General features: G+C 31.7%; 1 protein-coding gene across 2 annotated transcripts; it reads right to left on the bottom strand.

Moving 5' to 3' along the window:
- Positions 1 to 5,860: 5,860 nt before the first annotated feature.
- On the bottom strand, positions 5,861 to 11,468 carry LOC108463517 (delta-1-pyrroline-5-carboxylate synthase-like). Of its 2 annotated transcripts, none has more exons than XM_053025213.1 (18): positions 11,268 to 11,468; positions 11,097 to 11,168; positions 9,969 to 10,072; positions 9,777 to 9,879; positions 9,312 to 9,473; positions 8,955 to 9,232; positions 8,557 to 8,872; positions 8,402 to 8,479; positions 8,231 to 8,320; positions 8,055 to 8,141; positions 7,844 to 7,930; positions 7,280 to 7,376; positions 7,083 to 7,186; positions 6,713 to 6,966; positions 6,568 to 6,636; positions 6,426 to 6,492; positions 6,285 to 6,355; positions 5,861 to 6,179 (listed from the first exon to the last, which is right to left on the bottom strand). In XM_053025213.1, exons 1-18 carry the CDS (start codon positions 11,316 to 11,318, stop codon positions 6,086 to 6,088), a joined length of 2,184 nt encoding a protein of 727 aa, XP_052881173.1. In that variant the 5' UTR covers positions 11,319 to 11,468; the 3' UTR covers positions 5,861 to 6,085. The 2 variants fall into 2 exon arrangements, with proteins under 2 accessions (XP_052881173.1, XP_017618937.1); XM_017763448.2 differs by having other exon boundaries at positions 6,713 to 6,939.
- Positions 11,469 to 11,749: the final 281 nt, after the last annotated feature.

Raw genomic sequence — 11,749 nt, 5'->3', positions numbered from 1 at the left:
TATGAGCTATATTTTATGAGATGTTTAAATTTTTGTGAAACAGGGCCAGAGCGATTTCTGGATCCCCTGTTCTGACTTTGGAAATTCACCATAAATTTTACAAAGATAATTAGAAGTCATAATTTATATGTACAGATTCCTTATTGAGTCTAGTTTTATTAGAGACAAACGACATAGTCATTGAAGCTCTGTACAGAGAGATATCTGATTCGTAATACACAAAGGTCAGAGCAGCTGAACCCTGAAACAGGGGAGACTTCAACTAATAAACTGTACTAATTGGCCCAACCAAAAATTCTAGAAAAAAATTAGTAAGTAGATATATGAGCCTAGATTTGGGGAAAATTTACAGATTTAGATTTCGAGTTTTGTAACTCGAGATATGATTTTTTTTGCATCTGTAACGCAGTTGGACAGCTTGTCTGGAAAGTGTGATATAAATTGTTTGAATTTGTTTAAGTGCTCAAATAAGTTTAGTAATGCCTCGTGCTCGACTCCGGCGACGGTCTCGGGTAAAAGGGGCGTTACAGCAATCTACGGGTATTTCATGATTTTTTTTTTACTTTTTATGAATGAATATTTTATCATTTTTAATTTATTTGTTAACATAATATATATAATAAATAATATTATGTCAACATGAAGTACATGGAAACTGTCACGTGAGTTGTCATACCAACATTGTTAAAAATTTAATATTAGAATCAACATTTTCGTTAAAAACCAATTTGACTCTTTTTGAAAATTTGATTGTCAAATTTAACCCAGAAAATAAAAACTAAATTGACAAAAAATATAAACATTAAAATCTAAATTTATCAGTATGCCTAAAACTTGATCAATAAGAATACATATTTTTCAATCAACGGTGATATTTGGGGGAAAAAAAAACCACCTTAAAGAAATGGTCGGTAAAAAAAGACAGACAATATTGTTCAATGCTGACAAAATTTGGTTGGAGAAAATACAAAAGACCACATTAGACATTGTCTTAATAGGAACTATCAAGTTGTATAGTAGACAAGGAAATTGCCTTACATGGTTATACCCAAATTCTCAATATCTTTATTTATTTACACTAATACCCATTATTTTCTTTGTATTCGATATCCTTAAAAAAGTCTAATTATGCCCTAGTCCTAGCATTCTTCAAACTTTTGAAATTTAGTTCATCTGTTTTTCATCTTAAGAATTTAGTCCTTTTAATTATCTAATTTAAAGGACCATGTTAATTGACTTCCATTATAAATTGAATATGTGGTATAAGTTAAAGTCAATTAAAGAAATAGAGGGATTGAATTCATTGAATTAAAAGTAAAAGGACTAATTTAAAAAAGGTATAATGATAAATTTAGTCCCCCAACGTTTACAATTCTTTTTTATCAATTTGGCCCTTAATTTTCTTTTTATTTTAGCTAGATTTGGCTATTAACCTTTTAAAAAAAGTCAGATAGTTTTTGTTTAACGACGTTGGAGTGGCAACCTGTGTGGCAGTCTATATGTACTTTATGTTCGCATGACACTATTTGTCTTACATACCCAGTCAATAAATAATTTAAAATCATAAAAATATTCAAAAAATATATACAAAAATTTCATAATTTTTTTTAAAAAATAGCACAAAGTAACGTGGATTGTAGTCATGTTTAAAATTTTAACATTTTAGTCAGTATATCAGTTAAAAAAATCAATTCGGTTATTTTTGAAATATTGATGGTCAAATCTAACTCTTTTTAAACTGACAAAAGTTGAAAACGTTTATACATTTAAAAATCAAAATAATACAAGCTGGAAAATAATTATATCTGTTATTTTTAACACAATGCCTAGAACTACTAATAAACCCTCCTCAACCTATAAACAGGAGGATAATAATTTCAGCGCACTCAAACCCACGTCCTCCTGCATTGACAACAATATCCTACCAATCGAGCTAATATTCGATCGATAACACGAAAAAAAAATATATTTAAAAAATAAATAAAAAAGGATGATTTAAATCATGGAATGAAAGATTTTGGGGAACCACCACATATTTTTTAAAATATATTTATTTATTCAAAATAATCCAGAACATATGATAATGATATGATCTCTTTTGGGATTGGGATATATATATTATATGCTAAACCAAGAATTTTTCCAAGATCTCAACACCAATTAAATAATTAACCAAATGATGTGCCACCAACTTAATTTAATTAAATAACTTACTCTAAAACCATGTTCAAACAAACATATATTGTTAAATAACAAAGGGACACTATGAGTTATAATGACTGGTTCCAAATAGGGATGACCAAAGTTTATTATCTGCCCATTTTTATAATATTTAAACCCGAATTTATATATGAATTTTGGTCTAATAGTCGATTTGTTACATGAATTTTGAGTTTATGCAATTATACATACGAGGCTTGAATTGTTGTTCATACTTATACATGAAACACTTGGACTAAATTGTAAACGCGTAGATATTTACTACATAGACAATATGAACATAATGTTTTAAAAGAATAACCTTTCTAAATTTTGTTGATGATGTCTGATTTTTAATATGTTAGATTCAAGTTATCTGTGTTTATAATTTGATCCATGTTTTTTAAACTTAAATTAACGAATAAGCTAATGAAAAGTTATTGTTAGAGTTGTTTAGGGCTTAAGGCGGAGGGCCGATATTTTTAACTTTTAAACAGATGTAGTCTAAACTCTTCTTGTATTATTTAGTTTTCAACATTAATGAATTTCTTCTTCTTTGCTCGTGGTTTATTTTTCTTTTCTTATTGCTTTGCGATTATTGTTCTATATTGTCATTATCGACGTTTAGTTTTAAGGGTTCAATTAAAACATTTGAAGATTTAGGGACTAATTTAAAATCTAGATAGTTATTTGACAATGTTTGGTGAAATCAACCCTTAATATTTGCTTAATTGGTGACTTAAAAGGAAGGACCTCCCGTTTTGTATTTATTACAGTTTAGCCATTCCTTTCAAAGACAGAGAATCCAACCCATTACTCCACGTCACCAACCTTCCTTTATTAAAAACCAATCTCCCCCCATACATTCCTTCCTTCAAAGCTCAAATCATAATCAAATTTCAGACCAAACCCCAAATCTCTCTCTTTGTCTGTCGGATAATTCCAATGGAGGGTCTTATTCCTTTTGTTTATAGAGCAATAATCCAATACAAAAATGGAAGACGGGGCCATCATGTTTTAGCAACATGGTTCAATGACTCACCTTCAGCTTCTTACATGAGACTCCCAACTGGTGATTCTGGTCGGTTTCAAACATCTGATACACAACAACTGTTTCAATCAGATTGTGTCAATTTTTCAACCTCTTCACCTGTTTCTTCTTCTACCACCACCACTTCCTCTTCACCTCTCTATCGTCGTTTCATCACCTCTCGCCGTGTCGTTTCATAATCATTACATTGAATGCAGTGACATGTCTGAAGGAAGCTGAAGGTGTGCCACTTACAATACATATGGTGTTTTCTTTTTCTTTTTCTTTTTCTTTTTAATCAAATTGGTTGAGGGAGATTAGTCTCAGACCCCTTAAACAGTAAAAATATTGTGTTCGGCGTGTCTATGCTTGATTTTATTTTCTGGTTCCAAAGAGAATCCAATCGGGTTCACATAGAGTGTCTAATCTTGTATGGCATTAATGGTAAGACGCTCCATTAATTTCGTGAACCTGATAAAATCGAACATAAACACTTAAAACACAATACTTCCACTGTTTGAAGGTCTAAGACAACTTTTCCTCGACAACCTTATTAATAAGTCATTTGTGTTGTGAACAAAAAGTTTTAAGGATGTATAGGGACACAACCAAAGGGGATTGATCCCTATGAACTTTTTGTTCTTGTTATAGTGTAAAGAAATGTAATAGAATTGTGATGTTTGATAAAAATGTTCTTTTATTAAATGCTTTGTAAAGACAAAGAAGGGGCTTCTTTTATGTCATGTTAATTGTTGAATTAAATGTAGTAATTAAGAATAATTTGTGTTTTGGGATGTTTTTTCTTCCTTTGAATTGTTGTGAAAGTGGGTGCGTGGTTTTTGGAGTTGGTGAGTGGGGTTATCATTTCAGGGTCTTTATTATTATTATATATATTTTAAATTGGTATAATTTCAAATTCCATCCCTCTATTTTACAAATTTGAGAAGTTAATCCCTCCGTTTTAAATTGTCAAAGGTTTATGTTCGTATTTTATGAAAATTGAGAAGCCAATCCAACAGGGTACATAATTTTATTAAACCTTGCGATTAAATCGTTGACATAGAAATAAACTAAAAGCAATTTATGCGTTTATTCATAGCTAAATTAACTTCTCAGTTTTCGTAAAATATGATGTTAAAATTCTGACAAACTGAAGTAGGAGGACTAATTTATCAGTTTTTATTAAGTAAAAGGATGAAAATCAAAATTAGACCTTTTTCAATTTGTCAAATAAGAACAGCCGGCTGCAGTGTATCTGAATATGTTTTCTTATTATGCAAGATTTCAACACATAAATTTAAAAACAACTTTGATTGTCCATCCCAACTGAAAATCTAAAAATATAAAATAAATTAGGGATAAACTATAAAAATAGTAATTTCTGTTTGATTCAAATTATATTTTAGTCACTTATGTTTGAAATATTACGTTTTAGTCACTTACGTTATTGTTTTGTTACGAAATGATCACTTTGCTATTAAACTCTATTACCTCCCTAACGACAAGCCTATGTGACAGTCTAAATAAGTTTTAAATGCCAATTTAGATATCCAACTAAAACAAGAATAGGCTTTTAATTAAATAAGCTCAATCCTTTTGGATTAACTCCGAATTAAAAAAAAATTATAAAAAATGAAATTTTTGGTATTAAGATAGTTAGGCAGTCATTTTCTTAAACATGGATAAGTTTTAAAAAAAAAAACATTTAAAAAACAGTGTCTGAGAAAGACATTTAACTTCGAAAGAAATAACGTGAAAAATACCATTGTTTGAATCAAGTTATGTACAAAATTGGTTAGAATTTTATTGTCAACTCTAAAGAGATAATTATTTAATATCTAAATATAAATAATTATTAGAAATATTGAAATAGTCAACCTTTTTTCTCTACTACTAATTAAGGAAGAAAATATTGGTTAAAATTTGGTAGCAACGTAAGTCAGTTGTCACTAGGGGTGTTTAAATTTCAGTTAAAATTAAATTAATTAATCTAATTCAGTCGGAAATCGATTAATAATTAATCAAACTTAATAATTAATAATACAAATTATATGTAGTCAAGCCCGTTCTTGACATTTTTGGAGGCCTCGATAAAATAATAAAATGGGGTATTAGATTTCTTAAAAGTTTGAGAAAAAAAATTTTAAGTCCTTAAAAGTTGGTAAAAAAAAATTGGGCCCTTAAAAGCTAATTTTTTTTTTGGCTCCTTAAAAATTGAAAAATAATATTTTGGACCCCTTTCAGCCTTGAGCCTTAAGCGGCTGCACCTCCAGACTACCCCAGGGCTGGGTCTATATGTAGTTTTAATTCGGTCAAATGAACATTATCAATTTATTTTTTTATATATTTTATACTTATTTTAACAAAAAAATAAAACATATAAATTTTGGTTAATTCGATCGGTTAACGGTTAACCAAATTAACCGAAATATTTTGGTTCAATTAATAGTTAAAGGATTAAAAAGATCAATTAATTTGGTTAATACTGATTCTGTTTAATTAACCGATCGGTTAACCGTTTAAACACCCCTAGTCACTATATTTGTTTTCAGAATCGGAATGGATCGATTGGATCAGGAATTAATTAGGGTACCAATTCAGAATAAGAGGTTAAAGTGGTTAACTCGTGAATCGGTTGAAGTAATTTTCTTTATTTTTTTAATAATTTATTCAATTGAACCGATCAAATCGATTGGATTGAGAATCAAGGATTTGACCGAATTGATCACCGATCTAATTTTAAAAACCTTGAGTTGAATCTTTAAATGGAGTAAACTCTCCTAGCAGCTCGACTCAAACCCTTACCTAAGGTACATAATCTTACAATAATCAAAGGGTTAAAAAGAACATATCCTTTTAAATGTATAATGGAGTTTGAAGGGGAAGATCCTTGTGTGTGTAAATAACCCCTTTGTCACCATCTACTACCTGCCCACTGCCTCTCAAAATCCTATAAGAAAACACCAGGAAAGAAAATATGAAAGATGATCAATTTCCATCATTAAAAAATCATTCTAAATTAAAATAATAAAATTACGGTTCGGGACTCGCATACCATCGAGTTGTTAACAATCCTTCGACTCCGACCGGACCACGAGCATGAATTCTACTGGTACTTATTCCAACCTGTAATCCAAAAAACAGAACATCAATCAACAATGTTGTGTAACATTAAGAACTTGGAAAGATTAAATACCTCGGCACCGAGTCCGAATCGTGCTCCGTCACAAAACCGAGTGCTTGCATTATGAAATACAGCAGCACTGTAAACAATTAACAGATGTTTAACTAGTATTCCGAACAATAAAAACGAAAACTCTAAACCTTAAAATCCGAACCTGTCGACTCCATGTAAGAAAGTTTCAGCAACTTCATGATTTTCAGTGATAATGCAATCAGTGTGAGAACTGCAAACAGAAGTAAGTTTAATCATACTACCAAGCTCAAGAAAAACGAATTCGAGTTCGGATATTCGTGGCATGCCTTCCATGTTGATGTATATGATTGATAGCAGCTTGGACATCGTCCACGATCTCGATTGTGCAAGCCATCGAGCTGTATTCGTGATGAAATGAACAAGTCTCCGGTATGTTTAACAACGAACTTGCTCTCGGTCCACCATAAAGTGTAACACCTTCATGTCGGAGATCCGAAACGAGTTCATTGAGTAAACCGTTACTCGATAAATCCTTGTGTAGCAGAAGAGTTTCCTGAGAACCGATGGGAACCGAATAAACCTATCAATTGAACGGGTTAAGTTGATTCTGGGTTGGATCAATATGGGTTTCGAGTTAAAAAAATTCGGGTTATTTCAGTTTCGGGTAGGATCATTTGGATTAAAATGAAATTTTACCATAGCATTACATGCTGCAGGATAATCTATCTTTGCATCACGAACAATCTGTTTAGCCATATCCACCTTAGCAGATTTGTCCACATAAACATGGCAAATTCCATCTATACACAAACGTCCAAATATCAATACATACATACATACATACATACATACATATGTATATACATACATACATGCATACGTTTTTTTCTTACCAGCATGACCAAGAACAGGGATTTTGGTCGAATTCTTAATTTGAGTAACAAGTTTATTGCTGCCTCTGGGGATGACAAGATCTATCACATCATCAAGCTGTGCCAAAATACAAACTTTTAAAAAACCATCATATATGTATATGTAAAAGTATTATGGACCTTAATGTATTAAGTGCCGGATTGTATTTTACTTTCTCTACTTAGAAAATAGGTAAATTAGTCTTTATATATTAGATCAAAGAGTAAATTGGTCATTTTTGTTAAAAGTACCTTTCAATTGTACTGTTAAAAACTAGCATGGCTAATGAAAACTAGACATGGCATGCCATGTATACATAATGCTAATGTACACAGACCAGTTTTTAATAGTAGAAATGAATGGAAATTTTAACAAACAGATCAATTTGCTATTTAACTAATGTATAGGAACTAATTTACTTTTTTCTAATAAAAGGGACAAAATGTAATCCAACCACTAATATTAGGGCCTCCATGGTACTTTTATATATATATATATATATATATAACAAAGAACTTATATCAACTCAAAATTGTACAAATCACCTTAAGTAAATTGGGAATATCCTCTCTTGAAGCCACTAGTCCAATGAGTTTTTCTCCGATATTTTCTGGGATGGCCGAAGTAATCACCTGAGAAACAAAAGTGATAAGGCAACAAGGGTTATGATCTCATATAAATAGAAAAAGCAACCCGAACCCAAGTTTGGATTTGAGTTAATCGGATCGATTTCTGGAGAACATGGGGGAATCGAACCTTGTGCAAGATTGCATTAGACCTCTTAGCTTCTTTGCCACCTTTGAGCAATAGGCCATTCCCACTTTTAACGGCTAATGAAGCAATCTGTTGAACATCAAATTGTAATCTCAACAAATCCTTATGTGCTAAAACAATACCGGATTTATACGTCTTAAGGTCAATTCTCCGATTACCTGAACAAGAGCATCGGGTCGAGACTCGAATACGACCAACAGTACACCGAGAGGAGAAGATGTTTTCTCCAAGATGAGTCCATCTGCAAGCTGGGACAAAGGCAGTCGAAAGTGTCAAATTAAGGACATATATCGACGCATTCCTTAAACGTTTTTCGAGGATTTTGTAACCTCTGTTCTCTTTAAAACTTGGCCGATAGGATCTTCCATGTCGGCAAGTACACGAATTGATTTCGCAAGACCGGATATCTGTAAAAACGAAATAAGTCGGATGAAACTCGTGCTAAAAGACTAAAATGTGACCCCCAAAATCAATAAATGCTTGCCTTTCCGGGTTTCAACGACAAACGAGATATCAATGACTTCTCGTATCCATCATCCTGAGCAGCGGTAACATCAGCTTCGTTTTCAATCTTAATTAGACTCTCATTAGCCTCGAGGGCATCGGCAATGTCGAGCAAAATCTTCCTCCGACCTTCAGAGTTCATTGCCTGAAGTCGTCTCGAACATTCCCTTGCCGTAACTGCCATCTCGCGTACACCGAGTTCTTTAACCAAAGTCCATAAATGTGCATCTCGATGAAACAGAGTCCCGACACACTTCCCTTGAAGTACCTTTATAATGTTATCAGTGGCATAGCCACTTTCAAAAACAGAAGTAACATCAAAATACAGAGAGGAGACACCGATATAACCTATTTACAGAGTTCGGTTCCGGAACATACCTCGTAATAATAGAAGGAATACCGGCATAAGCTGCACAGACAGCTGCATTAACCTTTGCAGTCATACCACCCCTACCAAGCCTAGACTTATCTCCAAACGTAATTTCACATTGATGTTTCTCTTTTATATACGTATGAATCAGTTTCGAGTTCGGGTCACTTGGAGGACCGCTATAAAGCCCCTCCACGTCGCTCAGCATAACAAGGAGATCAGCTTTTAGTTCCATAGCTAAAAGGCCGGCAAGACTATCATTGTCCCAAAATATACCCGACGAATCCTTAAAAACAAACAAACAAGTTACTAATTTCAACTCGAATCTAACATGAAACATATTTAAAATTTGATCCATGGGATACCTCGTAAGGCGCTCTTCGAGTGCTGACTGCATCATTCTCATTAAAAATAGGGATTACTTTCAAAGACAACAAAGATTTCACTGTTTCAGACAACTGTTTTCTGAAACTAGTGTCCCTAAATTCAGTGTCGGTTACAAGATATTGTGAAGAAGTAACATCAAGCTGCATAAAGAAGTAAAACAGTTACCTAATTGAATATGAAAGACATGTATTAAGAGTAAGATTGTATAATGATACGTGGCATGCCACGATGACCTCATAGTGACGTACAGGGATCAATTCTTAATAGTAATTTACTCTTTGATCTAACGTATAGAGATTAATTTGCCTATTTCTTGAATAGAGGTGAAAAACACAATCCGACTCCTAGTACGGGAGCCGCTATTATACTTTTACCATTGTCTAACTAATCAATTTTCGATTTAACCGATTAGTCCAATTTGATTATAAGCAAGACTAGCTAACCTGGCTAAACAAGGTGTCATATAGAGCCATTAAACTGCTTTGCCCAACAGCTGCACAAGCTTTGCCATCAAGTTCAAATTGTGCATTTTGAAGATCAGCCAAGCTAATATACAAATAAAAAAGGGACTAAATTGTTTAATTTATTAAAAAAAAAAGGCATTCAAGAAATTGATTGATAGATGATAATCTTACCTGCTGTTGACCAATTTTCTATACCTAAGCCTTTGAAGACCAAGACCAACAGCACCTGAAGTGACCAGCACTATCTCATAACCTTGAGAATTTAGTTCCTTGAGCTGCAAGTAACCAATTCAATAAAAAATAAAAGACGTAAAAAATTCCCATGCTTCACCAACAAGCTATTGGTCTCAATAAAAAATAGCTAAACTACCTTAGTAGTTACTCGATTATTAGTAAATATTTTTATCACATAATTATGAAAAGTTACAAAAGAGTCACCCAATTATTCAATTTTATCTTTTTTGGTCACCGGTTGGCTAAACAATGCCAGCTTTTAAAATTAATGTAATAGCAATTTTAATCCTCAACATTTATACATTATGTCAATTTAGTCTTAATTTTTTTAAAAATCTAACCTCAACATTTATCCATTTTGTAAATTGTTCCTTTTCTTTTTCATTTTTGCTTTTTTTTGTTACCTTTTCACTTAAAAGTTAAAAAAAGTAAATTTATCCATTAAATTTGATTGAAAATACACATAAAAAACAAAACAAAAACACCCAAAAATCTAATATAATAATTTTGATATTTTCTCATTTTTTCAAATTAACCTCAAAATCACAAATCCAAAAAAAAAATCAAATTACACGTTTAAATGTTGAGGGTTAATTCTTTTTTTAGATTAGAGACTAAATTGAGATAATTCATAAATATTGAGAGTTAAGATTATATTATACCATTTTTAAAAGTTGTCACTAAAGTGCTAAAACAAGGGCTTTTTTAGGGAGGCGAAATTAAATTGTAATTTTATGATAGTAAAAATACAATTTCACTATTTTAATAGCCTATATCATTATAATTTTTAAAGAATTAAATCAAATTTTTATTATTTTTAGGGCCAAGGTACAATTTTACTTTTATTAATTTAAAATTTTTAATTTTTAAAATTCATAAATAAAATGTTTTCCATTTTAGGGGTAGCGCCTGCCCGCCCCCAGATTTCGCCACTTGCTAAAAAGGATAAATTGAATAATTAAGTGATTAAGAAAAATTATTAATAATTGGGTCTTTGCTAGTGTAGTTCACCCTAAAAAATATCCCATATTTCTCATTATGCCCTCGTCTTCTTTAATTATTTACCTGTTCACATAAAGCACCGAGTCTACCCACCGCTAATCTTCCATCACCTCGAGTCACAACAGCTGTTCCTACCTTTTTGGGTTTTTTTTAATCAAAAACCCAGAAATCAAAATTAGTTTTTATTAATTAAAAATATCATTCGAAATTAATTTTAAAAAATGAGACAGAAACCTTAACAATGAGCCGCTTGACATTTGTGACAAAAGCACGAGAAGGATCCATGGAGGCAAGTGATTGAGTCTAGCTGAGTCGAGTTTATCAACTCAGAGCTTTCAGTTCTTTTATCTGGGATTGGGAGTTTCAGTGTATAACAGTGGAAGAGAGATAGGTCTTGGAGAAGAAGATGAATGAAGGCAACGTTTTGCCACCTTCTATAAATAGTGTTGTTTTCGGGAAAAAAAAGTGAAAATACAATTAAAAATTAAAAATTATTATTTATATATACATTTTTTGGAAAATTTCTGAACTAACCCTTAGTATTTACATATTTTATTAATTTAGTTCTTTTTCTCTTTTTTAAAAGTTAAATTTGACTTCAACATTTTAAAACGAGTCAAATTTGATAATCAAACTTTAAAAAGAGTTTGTTGCTTTTAACGAAATTCTTGACAAAAACGTAAAAATTTTAAATATAGAAATCTATATTGCAATCC

This window comes from Gossypium arboreum, chromosome 2 (genome assembly GCF_025698485.1).
Source record: "Gossypium arboreum isolate Shixiya-1 chromosome 2, ASM2569848v2, whole genome shotgun sequence".
NCBI classification, from domain to species: domain Eukaryota; kingdom Viridiplantae; phylum Streptophyta; class Magnoliopsida; order Malvales; family Malvaceae; genus Gossypium; species Gossypium arboreum.
The sequence above is the reverse complement of the archived record's forward strand: the minus strand, read 5'-3'. Positions and strand labels throughout refer to the sequence as shown.

What these genes read in the sequence shown, in the direction of transcription:
- LOC108463517 (XM_053025213.1), bottom strand. Translation starts at nt 11,318, where the DNA reads ATGGATCCTTCTCGTGCTTTTGTCACAAATGTCAAGCGGCTCATTGTT. An exon ending in CTCGAAGAGCGCCTTACGAG is followed by an intron (nt 9,233 to 9,311) that starts GTATCCCATGGA and finishes TTTGTTTTTAAG; the next exon opens with GATTCGTCGGGTATATTTTG. An exon ending in TGTCGTTGAAACCCGGAAAG is followed by an intron (nt 8,480 to 8,556) that starts GCAAGCATTTAT and finishes TCGTTTTTACAG; the next exon opens with ATATCCGGTCTTGCGAAATC.